Source organism: Lipotes vexillifer, unplaced genomic scaffold (assembly GCF_000442215.2).
Source record: "Lipotes vexillifer unplaced genomic scaffold, Lipotes_vexillifer_v1.1 scaffold329, whole genome shotgun sequence".
Lineage (NCBI taxonomy): Eukaryota > Metazoa > Chordata > Mammalia > Artiodactyla > Lipotidae > Lipotes > Lipotes vexillifer.
Genome location: NW_006774067.1, coordinates 2,475,373 through 2,498,285, shown reverse-complemented (window position 1 = coordinate 2,498,285; position 22,913 = coordinate 2,475,373). Strand labels below are relative to the sequence as shown.

Sequence of the window (22,913 nt, the reverse complement as noted above, 5' to 3'; positions counted from 1 at the left end):
AACTGCTAAGGATTCCAATTTTTTAACAGATTCATTTAGCTCTAAATGTCTTCAAGCATGTTATAAATCCTCCAAAGTCCCTGCTTGGTACTATAGCCTTTTAATATATTCATTGTCTCTTTCCAAGTTAAATTCACTGTTGCTATTCAATTCATCTGTCTTGTGATTTATTTCAAAGATAAAATGAATATCTTCACTTTTCATTCATGGCTATTAAGCTTGATTTTTTAATCAAAATTTGATGTCAATTATCATCTATTAAAATGTATTCTTTCCCCATCCTACATATTTTCCCTTTTTACAGTAAATCCTACATCCTGACACAATCATTAAAAACTTTTTATCAGTAATTATATTTAGACAGATTTCCTTTTCTGAATCTCAGTTTCTTAATAGTCTCTTAATAATCAACACTGAGCACTTCTAGACTTAGAAAAGATTCTGTTGATGCATTATGGGAAAGTGTTGGATTACCCAACCTTATTTCTCTTTTCCATTTTACCTTTCCTCTAATCCTGTTGGCATCATAGAATTTACAGGATAAATTTACATATAACCCCCCAATACAAATGGAATGTCAGCTACATGTGGTGCGCTGCTGAAACAGTGGTCCATTACCCAAAAGTGAGACAGAAGCCATCTTTGGAAGATAAGTATTTACAACAAGAGGCTCAGTAAATATTTAAACCATAAGAAACTATGACAGGGGAAATTATCTGTGACACAGTTTTGCCTCTGTGATCCTTCACTTCACCACCAATAAAATGAAAACAAAAAATATTTACCTCCAGAATCTCTGTGATGATTAAGTTGGAAAGTGTAAGTGAAAATTCAGTATTAGTCATAAAATGCCATATAAAAATCAAATACCATAATAATTCATAATTTTACCACTTCCGAATCATAAGAGAAAAAAGCACTGAGTAAAGGAAGACACTGGCTACATGCCTAAGACTTAAATGAAAATGTGAGCTATGTATGTTTATAAATCCTTTCATCTCAAATTTTTTATAATGTATGAGTATTAGGTTTGGTATCATGATGCATAAAAATAGTAAAGCCTGTTGAAAACTCCAAAACAAAGAGAAGAGCCAAGCAAAGAATATGAAGAATTTAATCAGATAGGATTCAAGTTTATCCCCAGCTTATTTGCCTTTTATTCTTCATTTCAGTTATTTACATTTCCATCAATTATCAACAAGGATGTGCATGCACCTTGAGATGTTCACAAAAGGTCCACGATACAGAGGTTCATAATTAGGTTATACGTTATATTCAGAATCCCAGGGGAACTAATAGATTCTGGAAATACTGATTAAGCAAGATGAAGAATTCTTATACAGTTTCAACTACAACAGTTTTAAAGACAAGTACAAGCTTAATTTGCCACAAAACACAAAAAAGTAATTGATTGAAGAATATCTCTTTTATGCAAAATATACATTTTAGGATATAATTCAATTAATATTCTACTATATACTGACATTGTTCCTTGATCATTTAATAAAAAAATACTCTCATTGCCAGAATTTTATTTTTTGTAATATTAGTAATTGAGGTAACAATGACAGAACACTTAAACTATAAGTAATATTAGTGAGTTTTTTAAGTCAAACAATTTTTCAGAACTTAAACAAATGTGGGATTCAAAATAGGTCAGTTTTGATAAATAGGCACCGAAAATTTCACAACATAATCTGACAAGCTGATCATATAAGTGGTTTATTAAAAAATGATACAGTTAGTGTTTGTGGATCCAACCAACGAAGGAGAAATAAGGGAAATTAAGACAGACCTATACTACACCAATATCACTGCTTTTATGATTCACAGCACAATCTACTGCAACTCCATGAGGTGGCAATTCACAGAGGTATGGGCCTTACTTGAAGCTCCAGAGATGTTGATCATGAATTTGGCTTCCTTTGACGTGAGATGGCCAAAGCTGTTGATCCATGCACACACGCTGGTATTTACAGTTGTTTCATGGATGCTGGCCAGTCCACAAGCAGACCACTCATATGGGGAGCACCAAATGAGTTCCATCCACAGTTCTTTTACAAACTTTTAATGCCTCATGAAGACGGGAGGATCTCTTCCAAGTGCAACCTGGTCACATCAGGGCACATTCAGCAGCAGAAATCTGTTTCCAGTACAGTCCTTGGTATGGCTAAATTCCACAGTCCCTTTTTCAGCAGTCAAAAATCCATGATAAATTCTGTACAACACTGCAGTCAATAACAGCAGCACCAGACAGTATATTAATTTCTTTACCATAAAGCTGTATGTAATTATAATTTTCTATGTGTGGTGTTATCAAAAGCATCACTGAATCTCTAAATATCAGATGTTTATGTCTGAGTAAATACATTGCTGTACAAGGTCTTTGACATGCAGGTCATGCTCTAGGGCTTGGGAAAATAAAGTAGTACTTGTTATGTGGCCAATCATAAAAGTGACAATTATCTTCCTAACTGAAAATAAACATGAGCATTAGGAATTAGCAGTCTCTAGGATCCTAAATGCCTTAGAAATATTGTTTATCTCTCAATTTATAGTATGACATTTTCCCTCCCTCTCATGCCCAGTACACCAGACACACTACTGCTATTACATTTGTAGGGATGTGTAAACAGAATTTCTTCCACTTGGACTGAATAAGACACCCTGGGGGTTTCATTGGAGTGAACAAGCAGAGAGGCTTGTTCCAAGTAACAAAGAAGGCAAGGGGCAGGGGAGAAGACCCAGTACTAAAATCATGAACACCTTATCAAGGCATTTCTGTGCTTCATGGAGACGGATGGCATATACACTTAAGACAGGGAGCTAAGACAAACGGACAGAACAACATACAGGACAAAGCACCTGATTAAATACTGCCTGAAAATCTGATTAATCCTGTGAGTCAGAAATTTAAGGCTGGTCAAGAAAGCTTCCTGTGAACAACAATGCTCCTTGTTGTTTGCAAAAAAATTAATAATTAAAATAAAGGAAGGGGGTAAAAATGACAAGAGCTTTGAATGATATTTGGCACTCTGCCTCTGAAAATGATGACAAATTCTGGGATTTAAAAAAATATATATGACTCTAGTACCGAGCAGCAATTCCTATCTAAACAATGCAAGCCTGGCTGGCAGTTACCTTTCTCTCATGTTTTGTGCCTTCCCCAAGCCATTAAGTAAGAGATCTGGCCTCAGCTTGCGTGTAACCAGTAATGACAACCTCTTTGCAGTTATCTGTGTGCAAACAACCAGAGATATTCAGAACTCCAATACAGCATTTTGGAACAAAAGTAAATCAATCAAGAAATTAAATCTTTTAAAACAAATATTTTTTTTCAAAGAATAAGAAAAAAAAAAATGTCAGGGAGAAACTCGCCCTCCATGCCCCACAATTCAACATGCAGAACAGTCGACCAGTGCTTTCACATCAGCAGGATGGTTCGATGCAAGTACACATATCCCGAGCCATCCATGGTCCCCGAACTTTGTGACATTGCTTTCAGGTGATAGAGACAAGATGGTCCATGCAAATGAGCTGACCAAAGTCATGTTGTGAGCAACCAAAATAGAATCCCAGACATCTTCAGAATGGTTTAGAGAGTCACAAGAAATGAAGTTCCCATGAAGTGGTTGGCATTTGGAAGCACACTGGTTTAAATATATCTCCCTGAAGATATGTTTAGGTATTAGGGTACTGGCCAGTATCTGATCCTATCTGTCATTTTATTGCAAAAGGAGATCAGGGCAATTAATATGGAAAAGTAGTAGCACTACCAGGATAAGGTTCATTTAAAGCCAGGATGAGATTTGTTGGCTACCCAAATGGCATTTCTGACTTCAGATAGTAGTATCATGCAGGATTGGTACTGTATTAATGGAGCTTGGAGTAAGTCTATGTTTAATTATTTCCATTATGGGGTAGACAGTACTTGAATTAAGACAATTAAGCCGACTGATGCAGTTTGGTTTACAAGATAGATGGGATGGGAGATCGAGAGCGCCTCAGAGGACAAGGAGAGTTGTAGGGTGATGTTACTGGAGAGAGCCTCAGAGCATTGCCTGCCAAGCCCGCTATGTTGTTTAAGCTTCGGGATTTTTCATATCCTTTTATGAAAAAATGCACACACATCAGTTGAATTCAACCAGAAAATAGACAAAGACAAACAATATCATGCAGGGTAATCAAAAGTGCTATTTTTGAGCTCAAAGAATTTGTTTACAAAGAATTCAATACTGAGACAATTTACAACTCTAAAAAAAAAAAAAAAAAGATGAAGCTCACTGTAGTTGTCACTTCCAAAAGATTAAACCAGCCATCACAAATTACTGTTGCAATACTTCAAAATCTATTCGTTCACAGATTACAGTCTGTATTGATGTAATTTTGGCATACACAATATCAGAAAGCTTTTAAGAATTAGGCAAAGCAACTTAAGTAAGATATAAATTTGGCAAATATTTTTAAATTTCAGAATATGTTCCTTAAAAAAAAAAAGAGCTATTTTTTCTCTTTTCACTTTTTATTATTACTAAGCTAATAAAGCATGCTTAACTTTAAGTGAACAACTCTTTTCCAGCATATTTAATCTCCCAGCCTTATGGGGTTAAAAGGATGATTCCTAAATAATGGTTTTTAATGCCATTATCTAGATGATGTAGAATGAATGCCCATTTCTAATCCCTTGTATTTAAAAAAAAAAGTAAAAAAAAAAAAAAGAAAGAAAAGAAATGAATATAAATTGAGTCATAATTTTAGTAAATTAAAGTCTGATTTTGATTATATATTTTCAGCTGACTCTCCCCTGCCAGGAATTGAGAACAATTTGATCTTAATCCACCTTTTCTTTCTATTATCGTGCATTCTAATCTTTTGTTCATGATCATCATGAATTTACAGAATGAAAGATACTTCCCACAAGCTCTAACCTATTGATTTGCCTTAGCTACTCAAGCAACACCCCGTCAACAGGTGTTCCATGGACTGTCTCCAAGAAATACAGTTCTCCAGAGAGTAGCTGAGCAAAACATTTTCTCACATATGTGGTCTCTGTAGAGTGATGGTTTGGCCCAGAAGTGATCCACCCCAGTTCCTCAAACCTAGATCATGGAAAACGTAGATGCAAATTACCTTCAGGGCCAGAACTTACCTATCAGCAACTTATTTCTATAGTTCCCTAACACCGATTATCCCACCATGGGAAGTAACTTAGGTGCATACAGAGAAAGGCTACTAGGGGCCTCCCTATAACCTCCTTTAAAAAAAGCATCAGAGACAAAAGATAAAATACAAGTGATATGTTCATGTCTCCAGTAGGTCACCATGCTAGACTTTGTGTTTTTGTTTTTTTGTGGGTGTTTTTTTTTTTTTTTTTTTTTTTGCTATACGCGGGCCTCTCACTGCTGTGGCCTCTCCCGTTGCGGAGCACAGGCTCCGGACGCGCAGGCTCAGCGGCCATGGCTCACGGGCGCAGCCACTCCGCGACATGTGGGATCTTCCCGGACCGGGGCACGAACCCGTGTCCCCCGCATCGGCAGGCGGACTCTCAACCACTGCGCCACCAGGGAAGCCCTATTGCAGTATTTTTTATTAGAAAAGATTAGAGGCAGGTAAATGAGGAAGGGAGTACCTAGTATAAAGTTAGAAGTAAAATTGTCTTAAAAGCCAGGCAACTATTAACTGAAAAAGTAGTTATATTATACAGCTTAGCAAATAAATGTTCTGACAGCTCCACTGAAAAAGTGCTGTAGATAGGAAAACTAAATAGCTCTACTGTGGGGTAAGATTGGAATAATAGGAACCTCTCCCTACATATACACCCAGAAACTTTCAGCAGATTAGATGTCTTCTTTGATATTTTGTAGATGGAAATTTATGTCCTCCGTTAACTACAATGAAGTTCTCTAGGACATAATTTCTGCTAATGAGAAAATTATCTGCCTATATATTTTGTTAGTATTTTGAGCTATAAAGCATGGGAGGTGGTATATATTTCATTCTCCTTTGGTAGCTAATGGAACACTTAATGGGAGAATGTCTTAAATAATTAAAAAGGAATTGCAAGTCATTTTTTCTTACATAGGGATCTTCACGTGCCTGGAGGGCTAGTTATCACTACTCTTCTGTAATGCGATTGGAAATATAACTGGGAATTGTAGAAAGAATAATTTATACAAGTTGACTTGGATTTTTAGTGTAACCGAAAAATGTAAACTAGACTATAAACATTGATTGGCTTTGATTAAAAGCAAACTAGTGAATATGTATGAAACAAAGAGGTTGTTAATAACTAAAATTCATCCTTATAAAAATGTACCTTTTGTCCTCACTGTCACCATGTCCTCTATAAGACTTCCAAAAAGGTAAAAAATCTGTTTGACAATTTACATTAATCATGCTAGTTACATGTAAATCTTGGTTGCCATTCTCAATGTTTACTTTTCTGAATTATAGTTATTAACATAAATATTTATTCTATTTATAGGTCTTTTATTTTTTAATAACTATGATTTCAATGTCCATTTGAGAAGGCTTCCCTTATAATTTAGTAACAAGTATTTAATTACTAAAATTATAAGTTATTCATATAAATATATTGTTCCTTTATTCTGGAGGTTCATTTATGAACAGAAAATTTGATAAAATTTTGCCTTATCAAACTTCTACTGAATGGAATGACTAAAAATATGATTCATGAGAATAAACAATGTTGAACCCAATACATGGTATACACTTTATACAGTTTTTAAGAGCACATACTAGTTTGGGGCAGTATTGAAACTTCCTATTCATGTACTATCAATGGGTATGTTTGTGTTCATGTAAAATGATTTCATAAAACTACTATATAAAGGAAAACATAGGTTCTAAGTTTTGGGAGTTTACTCTTTTAGGGAATCCACAGGTTTTCTTAATGTATGCCCAGCTACATTTACATTTGTTGATAGAAAAATAATACAATGGGAATCCAGTCATTTATCTCATCTACATAGGGGAGAATTTTCATAACTCTAAAATCAGGTTAGGGTAGAAACCAATTTGAAAGGCAAGGAAGAAATCATATAGGAAATAAATATCTGAGTAGGAGTAATAGGAGACATCTCTAATCTACATAAAGGAAAAAGGAGAAGAAATGAATGGATTTCTAATAGACATGACAAAATAAGACACTGAGAAGATTAAGTGAAATTAGCCAGTAATGTTATCAGACCTAGGAAAAGAACACAAATCTGCAAAAGAATTGGGCAAGAATGAAAACGAAGTTGATTATGGTGAGAAATGACAAAGAATAAAAAGCTCATAGATGAGTTTTCAAAGATGTTCTCACTGATAGAATTTGTATTTGTGAAATAAGATTGAATGTATAGTTTTCTCATATAAACTGAATATCTTATGAATTGCTTTGCTCATGAAAGTTTGCTATTTTATGGAAAAACTATATTTATATAGTGCTTTATAATTTGCAAAGTCTTTTTTTCAGATGTGATCCCCTTTGACAGTTTAAAATTCAAAATATTTTCTAACCTAGAAAAAAAAATTCTATCTAGATCCTTAAACATGTAACCCTAGTATAAATATTGCATGTGATACTTTATTGAATGATGCTCAAAATGCACATAAATCTAACCACATATTACATAAAAATACATATATACATATATAAGTATATATGTATATACATGTATACTGATTTAAGATTACAATGCACTTAAAATACTATGTTCTATATTATTAGTTAGATATTATTATTTAATATATGTACATATATTTTGCTCAAATACTATGACAGAATATTAACTATCTTTATAAAATATTTAAAAATTGTTGTAACGTATTTAAATGTAAAATAGCAAAAAATCAAATAAATCTATTAAGATGATTGAAATACATTTTGGTAAAAGGGATAGATGTAGAGACTGAAAGTTCTTAGAATGAAGAAGCATTTAAAATATTACATATTAAAGAAAAAAAGAAGAGTCCTTTGTCTTCTCTTTCGTGACTCACAGGTATGGAGACAGAAAGAACAATGTAAAGTGCTCAGAAGAAATGAAAGAGAAGCACAACATGGGTAATGAGCTATTTCAAAGAAAGTAGTCATCACAAAATAAATATTTTAGGCTTAAAATGGTAAAGTATTCAATTGGAAGAAACTGCAATGAATAGCAAATAAGCACAATATTTTAAAAATGCACTTGCACTAACGTGAAAGTTTTGGAGTGGCTTTTCGTTCAAATTCAGTCAACTGCATAAGAAATTATTATTTCTTCATAAGAAATTAGTAGTTCTTTCTCTATTCTGTCAATAAACAGAGAAAAATAACCATGACACCAAAGCCACTGGAATTCTCAAAGTAGGAGGTAATCTAAGAGCATACCAGCACTTTGACAATGGTGGGTTATAAGTGTCACAAAACTATTTCTTAAGGAGAAGAAAAGGGTCCAATTGTTGGTTCGCAAAATTTACTACAACAAAAACAAAGACAAAAACTAGCACCTAAGGAATAGTCATAGACACCTGGCACAATCTAGGGAAATGAAACTGTGCTGGAGTGGAGCTTCAGTACCCTGTTATATTCCTTAACAAAGATGTCTGTCCAATACAATGTATTCATTCAACAAATATTTATTGAGTATCTTCTATGTGCCACGCACTGTTCAGTGTCAATTAAAAAAATAATAAACTTAGAATTATTACTGCCCTGAAGAAAAATTCCATCAATACATTTTGTAAGTACACAAGTAGCCTTTCCAGTGATTGGGTATATTGTTCTATATGGCTGAGGATCTCGTACCTTAGCAACCTTTTGACATTCAGGTAAACCACTAGGAAAAGTTGCCCAAATACTGGATAAGAGACAACTAGAGTACGTCTAATGTTTTACTTTGAAAAAAGCTTTATTATTGTTTTAAATTATTAATTACTTATCAAATATATGCATAGTGTCAATTAGTGAGTTTAATTCATTGTAGGAAAAAAGATAACTTTTAAAGACTGCTGAATCCATTGTATTAAAATAATTAGATGAGTGACTTAATTTTTAAATATTTCATTACAATTCTGCCCATAGACAAATGAAAAACCAAAATATAAAAAAAAGAAAGAAGGGTGAAATGCCTTTTAGATATGACAATCAAGTCGGCTGTCATGATATGTATTTTTAAATGTTTATAAAGAGAGAAGATATGATGAGGAAAAGAGCACCATGATTGCACAGTCGCTCCTAGAAAATGATGAAAGAGCATTTTACAGCACTCCACATATTTGCAGCATTTAATTGCTAAGTCACCTGTTAGGATCTGATTAAATGCATGCCTACCTTTCCTGATCCCTCCATCAGAAGCACACGTGTAATCACCTGTCGTCAGTAGGAAACATGTTTCCCCTCTTCTGTGTTTGTCTCTGGTACTAGAGCGTCTGATGGGGAGCCTTTCTGGGGGTGATAATGGCGGCTCACTTCCTGTACTGTCGTCACCTGATAACACTGGTCACAGCACCATGCCCATTGACAGACAGTGATGGATGAGGAAATGAGACAGTACAAAGAGTTTACGCCGAATGTCCATAGTACAGTCACTCGATATACAAAACACAATAATCACATCATGATAAGAAAAAGAATTTTCATCACTCATTACAAAAATTTATGTGGAGCAAAATGGAAATGTACTGAAAAGGAGAGAAATGTTGTTTGGGAAATTTTAACTTCATTTTGGATTTTATCTAATAGGACAATAACTTTTACAAAATTAATGTGAATTCAAAATAAGTGTGAGAATGAAGTAGCACACAAATTAATATCTTTCCGTTTTTGCCATGTTATCTAGTTAATGCAAATAGGCATCGCTGAAAGTGGAGCCTACTGAAGGAAAAACTCCTAAGTAAATATTTGTCTTTGCAGTGCTTTAAGACGCATGCTTTTATTATTTTCTGAAAGTAATTTTCCCCAATAAATTGTAATGAAAATAATCCTGAAGTTCACAAACTTCACGTCCAGTTCTCTATTTTGAGGTGACATAATATTTTTGAGCATACCAGTGGAAAAAGATCAACTTCTCAAATGCCCTTGAAACAACTGTTTACTTCTATATGCTTGCCAAAGACTTTCACATCCTATCAGCCTAGATGCTAACTTATACCAATGTTTGCCCAGGCTGAGAGTGTGTCCTCATTTCCATGCCCTTCATACGGGCTCTGCGCAGTCTAATGAGAGCAGTAACACCAACTAAATTTCATCTTTCATAAAGACATTCCCGGCATAACAATTCTCAGATACATATTGACAGAATTTGCAAAACAATCTACTAAATAAACATAAGGACTACGAATAAAATCTTTTAAAAAGAAGTTCAGTTCCAGCCAGTTTTTTTTTTGTTCCATCTACCCCATAATAACTTTTGGAAGCTAAGGAGGGAACCTGTGAAAATGTCACTTGCCTTTTCTGTTTGTTTGTTTGCTTGCTTGCTTTGTTTAATTGGTGTTATTTCTAAATAACACAAAATTATTCACATGGGATTCTAGTAAGTCATTTTTCTACAAGAAAAAGATCAAACCTATCTAAGTTATAGGGAATGCATATATCTTAACTTTTCATAGTGGACAAAATCTAAATTGTGTAAACTACAAAATATTTCATCTGTAGTAGACATAATAGACTAGAGATGACACTATTGACTATCACTTTGGCAAATTGAATGTCAGTTTACAATCAACCCTAGATTATTTATGACAATAGAGAGGAGTAGCAATTCAACTAATTCAAGCAGTAAATCATCTGAAACTGAGTTCTGGGAGGGAACAAAGCCCAATGCAGAGTGCGTAAAAAAGGAAATCCACAGAGAAATTCAATCTTGCCATTGATTAGCCAAAGCAGATCATCTATCCCCTGAATAATGTTGGGCTGATTATATTACATAGCACCTTACCCAATCCAAAGGGATTATACTGAAATATCCTAATTTAAGAATAATGAAAACTTAATGAACCCTCCGTAATATTACTGAGGAAGCTATTTACTTTGAAAAGGGACATCTTACATATCACCTCTTTGGTGTTTAGGCCTTTGAAATGTAAACGTCCGTTCTTCTTACATATCTTCTCCTTGTGAATTAGGTTAAAATGCATGGCCCCATGTGGCAGAGATAAAACTGAGACAAACACGCCAAGCCAAATGATATGGAGATCAACATTTTGAGAATGAAGGATGGAAAATGTCCAGTATCGTACCATCACATCGTGCAGGGAAACAAAGAAACATTGGCACAAAAGCAACAAACAGGCAAAAGAAAATATTGGTACCATCAGCAAAGGGCATTCCCACTAAAGCAGGAGAGCTCTATAGCCAGCTATGCAGACTTCTACTTAGGATTCATTTAGAAAAGCTATAATCTAGCTATCTACAAGCCTGACACAAACAAATTTTTTGTGAAGGGGTAGAACGGAAAACTCATGAAAATTTGCGGAAAATGAGAATGCTTGCCTTCTATTTCAGGGACATACTGGTCTATAAAGTATTTAATGGCATGCATTTGAAATTGTGCCTTACCTGATCTGTTGTGTTCCGGAAGCCGATTGTCTTTGCCCAGACATGTGTCACCCTGTGTGCTATTACAGGCCATATTTAATTCTGTCTTGCAAAAAGTAGGCGAGGTTGCCTGAGGGGCAGGAGGGATGTGCTTCTTTCTTTTTCTTGGGAGTTTCTGCTTCGCCATTGCCAAGGAGTAGTACATTCCAAAATTGTTGACAATGACAGGCACCGGCATGGCTATTGTCAGTACTCCAGCCAGAGCACACAGGGCTCCCACAAGCATCCCTGACCACGTTTGGGGGTACATATCTCCATAGCCCAAGGTAGTCATGGTCACTACAGCCCACCAGAATCCAATAGGAATGTTTTTGAACTGCGTGTGCTCACTAGCTGAAGGGTCATTGGGTTGAGCTCCTACCCTCTCCGCATAGTAGATCATAGTAGCAAATATCAAAACTCCTAGAGCCAGGAAGATGATCAGCAGCAAAAATTCATTAGTACTTGCTCGAAGCGTGTGTCCAAGCACCCGCAGACCTACAAAATGGCGGGTGAGCTTGAAGATTCTCAGGATCCTGACAAACCTGACCACCCTGAGGAAGCCAAGTACATCTTTAGCAGCTTTGGATGACAGCCCACTGAGTCCCACCTCTAAGTAGAAGGGTAGGATGGCCACAAAGTCAATGATATTCAAGAGGTTTTTGATGAATTCAAGTTTATTGGGGGAAAAAACAATACGGACTAAAAATTCAAAAGTAAACCATACCACGCACACTCCTTCTACATACGTCAAGGCAGGATCTGTTTCGATTTCATACTGTAGAACGACACTTGTGCCATTGATGACTGGTTCTGTCTTGTTTTTAACAATATTGAAAGCTTCATGTGTCTCCAGGCAAAAAGTTGTGATTGAAACCAGGATGAAGAATAAAGAAGCAAAAGCAATAAACTGTAGAGAAAAAAAAAAAAGAAATAAAAGAAGAAACACAGAGTGATCTCACCACAATATATTTCAATCCAAAGCTAAATGTATCAATCCCTGTAGTAGAAAAAGTATAAACATATATTTGAAGATTTCACTTGGCATGTTACTCAAGTGTAAGAAGACATGTGTAGGGAACATTCATTAGAGTTGCACTGATGATATGTTTCAAGTTCTGTTTTCAGCTTATGTAGGTAAAAAGTTTTGATTTATGTTGGAAAATAATTTGACTCTTTTGTGTAAGACACTATACCTGTGAAAAGAGCATAAAAATCCTTGCAAAAGAATGTTAAAGGGCAACAGGCTGAAAAACAAAATAAATGTAGACAATGGCTCCAGATATTTTTTACCATCCTAGAGATCTTCACATATTAGATCAAGATTTACAACCACAAATATAAGGTGCAGTCCACACTGATAGAAATTTGGTAGCCACCCATATTTAACTGTAGGTTTCTTCTATAATGTTCAGATTGTCATGAGGTATGAACATGAAAAAAAAAATTGAGCTATGTTACCATTTATATTATATCAACTTAAGGCACAGTCTTGTCCAAAAACACAAATCTAGGAAGAGTAGGCATCGAGACTGAAGAAAGAGAAAGAGTTAAGGAACAAATTAAAAGGCAGTCTTCTTCCTGTCCTGAAAAAGAACTCCAAATGTTAAAGTAATATGTTATATAAAGTTGCAGGTTTGTTTTTAAATTCAACATTTCTTTGGTCAATAATATATGAATACACACCTACTAATACAGAATAATAATAAAAGCTCTCACTTATATAGTTCTTACTAGCGCCAGACACTCTTCAAAGCAATTTATGTAATTAACTCATGTCAACACTCATAACAACACTACACCATCACCTTTTACAGTCACAGAGTTTGTCACTTCTCCAAAGTCATAAGATTGCAAAGTGATAGACCTGAGACACTAACTTGATAAGTTTTGCCCCCGATTCTGTTCCCATAACTACCAAACTCTCAAATGTAGAATACAAATATGTTGAAACCTTTATTTATCTTGGGATCACATACTTCTTAATATTAAAGATCTGAAAACTTGAAACCCAGTTGTTTTAGTAAATGGCACTGTTGCCATTTGTCAGCACCAGAGGCTTTCAAAGAAGCTGGCAGATTCCTGGTGCTCTCTGATAACGCTCTTAGATTGAGCATGCTTAATGAATACCAAGAGACTGTTCCTTGAATGTCTAAACAAATGAATTATTCAGGGGGAGGAGGTCATCAGTTAAGTGGAGGGAGGCCATTATTTAGAAATAATAGGGTATATCCCAAACCCAAAGCTCTTCCCTAATATCCTGCATCTCAACTGTGACATTGAAAAGATCTAAGTTTCAAGAAGAGATTGAAACCACCTCTTTTTTTTCTCCTGGTTGATCTTCAATGGCCGAGATATACAGATCTCGCCAAATACATAAGAGATACACAAAAAGACTAAAAAAAAAAAAAACTTCAGCCTGAGATTATCTGCTTTAAAGAACTACACAAATATCTGTGAATAAACAAAGCAACGGAATAGTTTCTAAATATACACAATTCTAAGACACAAAACTTTAGAAACCAAAAATTGTCTGTTTTTATGTCATTGGAACTTGCATTTATAAATATTTTTATTAGCATTATTTAAAGAACTACATGATGATTTTTGTATTTGCATTATTCTTCATTGTAATCTTTATAACTCAGTAAATCTTTAGCTTCTAAACACTTTGTAAATCTGCTGGAGTGTGATAGTACTATAATCGGAAACTAAAAAGAGTATAAAGAATGGAAACAAACTTTGATATTCCTGGAAATATACAACATTCATCTTAGAAGTACCTCATTATTTTGCTTAAAAAGCAGCTAGATAGGTCATTTTTTACTTATAAAGGCTAAGGACACTAGGTATGGTCTAGAACAATAGTTGTAACTGAGAACCAAAGTATGCTTCATAATAACATGGTAGGAAATTGGAAGTTGGCCTCTGTCAGCCTACAAGTGAGGACCTTGGAAGGAAGTTGAATGCTGAAGAGAAGGAAGTGGAAAATGTCTCTAAAGAGAAGGAGGAAAGGCCCATAATATGAGCACAAACAATTGAGGAATCCCCCCACAGGTACAGCAGCAGAACTTTGGGAGACCAATGGAGAATATTAAATTCTAAGATGATGCTTGCTCTGTTATGCCTTCAGCAAAAGGTGGTTGTACAAAACAGCTTGGTGTTGAAGGTGCTTTGAGTAATGAAGGCATTGGACCTTGGGAGAACAAAAAGAGGACATCAGTCAACCACAAGAGGCAAAATACGTACTGAGATTCAAAACCATAAGAGAGTAACAAATAAAAGTAAAACATAATAAGGAGAAATGCAGCTCCCAATAAAGTCTTTGGAGATATTGGGAGACAGAGCTTCCCATGGAATGAAGAATAGGATCTCAGTTTATTAGGAACTTAGTTTGAGTGTCAAGTGAAAGGGTGACTCCAGAAACCTTGAAGATCTGGGATTATCCAGAGGCCACATTTGGATTCCTTTAGCAAGGAACTTGTGCACTTTATCTGAACTTAAATCTAAGAGTCTTGGATATAGAAAATGTCTTCTTTTGTTCCTGACTCACTGAGTTAAGCCGAGATGGGTAAATATGAGGTTAGATTGAATAATATTTTTAAAAAATTAAAAAGGAAATAAATGGGGAAAAAGAAGGTTTTATTTGTTTTTCCTCTTCACTGAACTGGGAACTGTTTAAGGACTGGAACGATGTCATATTCATTTCTGTACCTCCTGCTTCTGTCACAATAGTGAGTATTTAGTATGGTTGGATGGATGAATAGAAGGATGGAAAAATTAATAAAAGAATGAATAAATTAACAAAATAAGGTAGACTATATTCTAGTGAGGATAAAAATGATGTGAAAAAAGGAAATAACAGAAATGAAAAATGAAAGTGTGCATATTGAAGCAAAAAAGCCAAATTTACAGCTGAAGCAAACTGAATTGGCTCACAGGTCCAAATGTTGCCAATGTTAGCTTCCATTCATTCTGTTAATGAAGCTTGTATCTTACCAGGGAGTTGGGGAAGAAACTTATACTGCCATCTTTCCCTTCCTTTTCCCCTGTGATAAGACCACAGACTCCTACAAGCATTAAATGAAAATAAAAAGAGGCATGTTAAGTACTAATTAAAATGTTAGAAAGCTTTGCAGACAAAATGTAGCATGTTGACTGAATTCACAGAACTGATAGTTCACCCAAGGCAGTTTCAGGCTGGGAATATCCTACTAAAATATTGGCTCGTGCGTCCAGTGAGTAGTTACTTTTTCTCCATAAGCTCAGTGCCCATGCTTAGCAACATAGAGTGCCCCAAACTCTCTCTCTCTCCCCTTTTTTTCCAATTAGTAATTATGGAGTAGAAGTCCTCAGAGTCCAGGTTCTATGTAGAAGGCATTAGGTCAATCAACCTCGAAGCAAACATTCAAGTAGCATCTCCAGGTATATATAATAGGCTGAGAGAAACAGGGGGAAAAGTGTGGTATATTTTTATGTTTCATCATTTTCTCTTTCAGGTTAGCATTAAAGTATATGTAACTGAACTCAACAACTAACATTCTCTAACACCATACACAAAAATAAACTCAGAATGGATTAAAAACCTAAATGTAAGACCAGATACTATGAAACTCCTAGAGGAAAACATAGGCAGAACATTTTATTTTTTTATTAGAACTATTCTTTTTTTCTTCTAGTTTTATTGAGATATAATTGAAGAACACTCTGACATAAATCACTGCAATACTTTTTTGGATCCATATGCTAATGTAAAGGAAATAAAAGCGTAAGTAAACAAATGGGACATAATTAAACTTAAAACCTTTTGCACAGCAAAGGAAACCATTGACAAAATGAAAAGACAACCTAACGAATGGGAGAAAATACTTACAAATGATATGAACAATAAAGGATTAATATCTTACATATATAAACAACTCCTACAACTCAACATAGAAAAAACAAACAACTCAATTAAAAAATGGGCAGAAAAACTGAATAGACATTTTTCCAAAGAGGAAATGCAGATGGGTAACAGGCACATGAAAAGATGATCAACATCACTAATCATCAGGGAAATGCAAATCAAAACCACATGAAATATCACCTCACACCTGTCAGAATGGCTACCATCAAAACACAAATAACAAGTGTTGGCAAGGATGTGGAGAAAAGGGAACCCTCGTATACTGTTGGTGGGAATGTAAATGGGTGCAGCTGCAGTGGAAAATAGTATGGAGGTTTCTCAAAAAACTAAAAATAGAACTATCATATGACTCAGCAATTCCATTCCTGTATATATATATATATATCCCCAAAAAAGAAAACCCAAAACATTAATTCAAAAATATACATGCACCCCGATGTTCATAGCAGCATTATGTACCGTTGCCAAGATATGGAAGCAACCTAAGTGTCCATCAACAGATGAATGGATGAAGGAGACGTGGTGTAGAGATACACACACACACACACACACACACACACACACACTAGAATACTACTCAGCCATAAAAAAGAATAAAATTTTGCCATTTGCAACAACATGGATGGACTTATAGGGCATTATGCTAAGTGAAATAAGTAAGACAGAGAAAAACAAATACTATATGATATCACTTATATGTCAAATCTAAAAAATGCAGCTAGTGAATATAAAAAAACAGAAGCAGACTCACAGATATAAAGAACAGACTAGTGGTTACCAGTGGGGAGAGGAAGGGGGGAAGGGCAATATATAGGGGTAGGGATCAAGAGCTACAAACTATTAGGTATAAAATAAGCAACAAAGGTATACCGTATAAAGCAGGGAATATAGGCAATATTTTATAATAATTGTAAATGTGCATAACCTTAAAAAAAGTGTGAATCACTATATTGTACACCTGTAACTTATAGAATATTGTATAGCAACTATACTTCAATAATAAATAGCTAGCTAGCTAAATAAATAAATAAATAAAATTGAACTCAATAACTAATTCAAAAGCTCCAGAACTTACAAACATAATGAGAACCAGACTCATTAAGTGACCCTTCTCCATGCTTCCCTAGCCCAGGATCACTGATGATATTGTAACAATTTTCACGCACTTTTGTTACTGATTCTTCATGCCCACAAGTTCTTCAAAGAGAAGGACTTAACATCTATCCTTAGAGCCAAGGACAAGGCCTAACCCATGACAAGAAGTAGGTGCTCAGTTCTTATGAAATTAGTAAAGCAGCACTTTTTAAAATATTTATTTGTTAGGTAAAAATTCTGTTGGCCACAACACAGAATCTGTCTTTAAAAGTCACGTCATCTTATTAATTCACAGTCAGAAATATGGACCTTCACCGCAAAACTTAAAGGGAGAAAAAATCTGAAGAAAAATTAAATTCACCTCTATTTTTTAATGAAAGTCAATGAGATAATTTAATACTTGGAAATAAACATTATGAGAAGATTTTTTAAGACAAGTTACTTAAATATATGCTAAGGAATTTGCTTTTACAATCCCACATGAGGTACACCTATTTTTAGTTTGTATTTCGAGAGTTTAAATGAAATCAATACACGAGAAGAGCAAGCTCTGATCAAGTATCAGAGCTCATAGTGCCTCCTGATCCAAAACCTCCACTTTTAGAAATTTACTCTGGTAAAATATGTATATAAAAGTACAAGGATATATGCAGGGCATTAATTTAAGCATTATTTGTACCCGAAAAGACCCAGAAAAATGTGAATATTCATAGTCATGGTATTGTCATAAAATCACATCACAAAGAATGATGTAGTTCAATACATACTGACACAGAATGATCACTAATGAAACACATTAAACAACAACAAGTGGCTCATAGTAAATACTAAATATCCGATTCTATTCTAAATGGCTGTGGCACAACAATACACAGAGCCCAATCCCATTTCTTTATGTACAACTAGTGTATGCAAATAAATAGAAACACTATATTCTCAGCAGTGGTGATGTCTGGATATAAGAGTGGCCTCAGGTGAGTGTGTTTGCTAATGGAGAATCATAACTGATTTTATAAATGCCTGCAAAGTTGACATTTTTCACAAAATTTTTATCATGTATTTTAAGTTTAATTTTAAAACAAAATTCAAAGAAAGTAATGACCAAGAGAGGATTAAACCTGGATCTTCATTCTCAATGACCATTAAGCTGATTTTATTTGTCCATAGAAATTATACATTTGCAAATTTTCTTCTTTTCTACAGCACCTGAAACTCAGCAGATGCTCTTAATTATGTACGCATTCAAGTCCCTTGTACTACTTTTGCCGTAATTAACAAGTGTGGTGGTGTTTACAGAAATGTGGTCTCTAGAGAGAGAAAAAGTCTCTTTCATTAGTAAGTCTATCCTCAAAGGCCAGCCAAACAGGGGAAACAAGAGACCATTGTCTGCTGGTTCCATGCAGAGTTGACAATTACTTTGACTTCTTCTGAAGCTGGTAAAATCAATTTCTCTTCATCCAGGTTTCACCATTTAAAAGCAGTTCCACAAACTTAACTGCATTTATTGTACTGAATTAGATTGAAGAAAGCTGATCACATACATGGTTACTAAACTCAGAAATCAGTGAAGAAGATTAAGCTACAGGTAACTGTATATAATCATGTGTGTGTTTATAACAAGTTATATGTTTTATGTCTATATCTACATATAAAATGTTTTATATGTATGGATATATGTGTATTATACACAGTAGGTATAGATTAAATATAGACACAAATATATAGATAGGCATAGAAACAGACAAAAAACCCAAAAGACATAGAACAATATAAGATTTAGATTCTGTAAATCAAGAAAGTATACCCCAATATTTCTTTTGGCTACTGAGACTTATGTGGCCCCTAATAAATATCTTCAATCATGTTTTTTGGTACCTTTATCCAATATATATACCATTCTCTCTACATTTTTTTTTCTATGCCACAGACTGATTTCATTGAAATTTTAGTTGTTTGTTTACAGTCAAGGCCTATCCACTCACACCCAAGTATAATTTTCCAGGATACAGGCAAGAGAGGCCTGTACATAATATTAGTTTTATCATAATGGATTGTTATACTCAAAGTTAGGGAACTAGAATTAAAAGTCATCAAATATGAATATACAATATCATTTTACCTCTCTAAGGCTCACAATGAAATGTAAAGTGTACAATTAACATACTTCATGAAAATAATTTTTATAACTGTTTCATTAGACTGAAGAAAAATTCTATACCTTTTGAGTCATAAGAATAACAGATTATATACAGTCATTTCACAACATATACATGAATTGTATACCCTAAATTCCAATTATTGAAAACTCTCCCCAAACCGAATTTTCCATCTTTAGCATATATTAATTTGTCTTAAATTTATTTTTTAAATGATCCAGTTTGTCTTGAAATGATATGATGTACACCACCATGATCTAGGATTTTACATAGGGGGGCACATTTTAAGCCCTATGTACCCCAGTATATCTTTCTTTAGACTAACAATTACTTTCCAAAATGAATTCTTTAAGGATCCTTGATTTTACTCAGTTGAAAGTGAGAGAGATTAAGGGAGGATTAGTTGAAGGTGAAGGGAGGTGACTAGCTTTCAAATACCTGCCAAAGATTCACTGACTCATAAATCTGTTTCTTTCAACACTATGGTGCTGTAGTTAAAACATACTCTACCCAGTGACATGAACGGCTGTCTACCCTGCAGTGTCACCTCTGCTGTACACCACAGAGTGTCCCAAGCTTCGGTCTCAAATATATTGTTCTCTTTTTGCCATATCTGCTTGCTCAGTAATCCTTTCTATAAACAGGACCTGTGCCAAGGTAACTGGGTCCTGAGAGTCTTCTAAGCCCAGGCATAGCTCCAATGGATCTGGCCCTTCCCCAAACAGATTAACATATTTGTTAGGGCTTTAGTATTCCCTCCTCCTCAAGATGATTTTTTTTAGTGGACATCTGCTCTTCCTTGCTACAAAGCCTGTGTCAGGACCTTCCAGTCCACTCTAGTCTACCTCCACAGGTATCCTTATGTGGATAGAGGACACTAGAGTTTCAATTCCTCCTATCTGAAGATCTTGGGCATCTTGCAAATAGTTCAAATTCTTCCCAGAGGGCAGAGGCAAATTTTCTATATTCCACAAAACAAAAGTCTGTGTGTAACTTGTAATTTCCTTACGAGACGCAGAAAACCATATTTAAAATCAGGAGGGGATTGATTGGCTGTGTAATTGGAAACCCAGTAGGGTCGACCTTAATGCTGCTTGCCTTAGCGATTTAACTATATCAACAGCTATCAAAGTGTGGCCTGGGGACTTCTAGCGGTCCTCAGAACCTTGTTTGGGTCTACAAAATCAAAATTAGCTTTGTAATGATATTAAAATGATTTTTGCCTTTCTCATTGTCACACCAGTTTACAGGGAAGTTTTCCAGAAGCTACATGACATGTAGTATTACAACAGACTGAATGCACAAGGAGATATGAGAATCCAGCCATCTTCTATTAAGTCAGACATGAAAGAGATTTGCAAAAATGTAAAACAATGCCACTCTTCTCACTTTATTTTTTCTCTTTCAGAGATTCTATTCTTTTCAAAAATTTATTTTTTATTAAAAATACATTTGCTCACATCACTGAGTTATATCCTCATCCAGGAAAATAGGTATCTCCTGGCCCTTCTATATATAGCTAATAGGACCAAACAGTGACTCTATAGACGATCACAAGGTCTCCAATGTGATTTTCAATACAATTAGCTGCTTTACTAGATAAAAAAACATGCATTTATCATATTAACACTTTTAAAGCTGTCATGAATGAACTGAACTCTAACCTAAGGAATTCTCAGTATTTACAGAAATCTGGAATAATCAGAAATATCTGCGTCCACAGTTTAAATATTGAAATCTCTGGAAATCTGGTAATCTCATCTACTTCCACAATTCCAACTGCCATCAATGCATGAAATGTCAATCTTCAGGTTATACCTTTTCTTTGTGATTTATAATCATAATTCTCCAAATCCATACAGTTCTTCAGTCTCAGTAAATTAACAAATAACATGGAGGTAATCAAAACAATGGCTCTATTAGTCCAGGTTCTCCAGAGAAACAGAATCAATACGATACTTATAGTATATAAAAAGAGATTTATTATGACGGATTGGCTCACAAGATTACAGAGGTTGAGAAGTCCCAGGATCTGCTGTCTGCCCCCTGAAGGCTTAGAAAAGCCAGTGGTGTAGTCCCAGTCCAAGCTTGATGGCCTCAGAACAAGGGCAGCCAATGATGTAAGTCCCAGTCTGAGTCTGATGGTCCAAGGACCAGGAGTGCCAATGTTCGGGGGCAGGAGAAGATAAACGCCCCTGCTCAAGCAGAGAGAACTAATTCACCCTTCTGTTTTTGTGGCCCTCAGCAGAGTGGATGATGCCCACCCACACTGGTGAGCGGATCTTCTTTACTCAAGTGGATGGACTGCTCAAATCTGATCTTCCTGTTCCATTATATTTTCTGTTATTATTATTATTATTTTTGCGGTACGCGGGCCTCTCACTGTTGTGGCCTCTCGCGTTGCAGAGCACAGGCTCCGGATGTGCAGGCTCAGCGGCCATGGCTCACGGGCCCAGCCACTCCAGGGCATATGTGGGATCTTCCCGGACTGGGGCACGAACCCGCGTCCCCTGCATCGGCAGGCGGACTCTCAACCACTGTGCCACCAGGGAAGCCCTATTTTCTGTTACTTTGGCCATCATTTACCCATTAACCAGCTTGGTACCTAGATTCCTTATTTATTTTCCCAACACCTTTGGCTGTTGAATCACTGAATTGTGTAGATTCTCAGACTTGAAATACCTCTAGTTAGTATTCTTCTCCCTTCTCTCCATTCCCAATGTCAGTGGCTTATCTTTTAATTTTCCTTTAATTAGCTTGTCTTGGATTACTAGGAATAAGCACTCCTTTAAGGGAACAAATGTGATTATGTCACTCATCTGCTTCAAATAGTTTAATGGCTCCCAAATACAGGATAGCACACAACGTCCTTAATATGTCATTCAAGGAATTTCTTTGTGTGGACCTTACACACCTTTCTGCTGTGAACCTCACCATCTTCTATGATGTATGATGCCTTTGTACATGCAGTTCTTCTGTCTGAAATACACCTCTTTGCTTTGTGGGACTGGCAAAGAACTACTTAACATTCAAGACTCAACTCAGAGATCACTTAGTCTTTGAAAGAAATCCCTAAAATCTAAGGCAAAATTAAGCACTTTCTTGTTAGGTTCCTCTTCATATCTCTACTATAGCACTTCCCTCATTTCTGTAATATTTCATTTTTTCTCCTTTGATTGAACACAAGCTTGTG

At 35.3% G+C, this 22,913-nt stretch overlaps 1 protein-coding gene across 5 annotated transcripts in view; it reads right to left on the bottom strand.

Annotated features, from left to right (window-relative positions):
* Window positions 1–1,098: 1,098 nt before the first annotated feature.
* The window catches only part of KCNC2 (potassium voltage-gated channel subfamily C member 2), a 209,133-nt gene continuing 187,318 nt past the window's right edge, over window positions 1,099–22,913 (bottom strand). Inside the window, exons 3-6 of one of the 5 annotated variants that reach the window (XM_007448765.1) lie at window positions 11,543–12,470; window positions 9,317–9,481; window positions 3,142–3,236; window positions 1,099–2,228 (exon numbers count right to left, since the gene is read on the bottom strand). In XM_007448765.1, the coding sequence (XP_007448827.1) occupies window positions 3,175–3,236; window positions 9,317–9,481; window positions 11,543–12,470 (1,155 nt within the window). In that variant the 3' untranslated portion in view covers window positions 1,099–2,228; window positions 3,142–3,174. Of the gene's footprint in view, window positions 2,229–3,141; window positions 3,237–3,833; window positions 4,107–9,316; window positions 9,482–11,542; window positions 12,471–22,913 lie in introns of those variants that run through there. The other 4 variants (XM_007448764.1, XM_007448767.1, XM_007448763.1 and 1 more) reach the window with 4 other exon arrangements.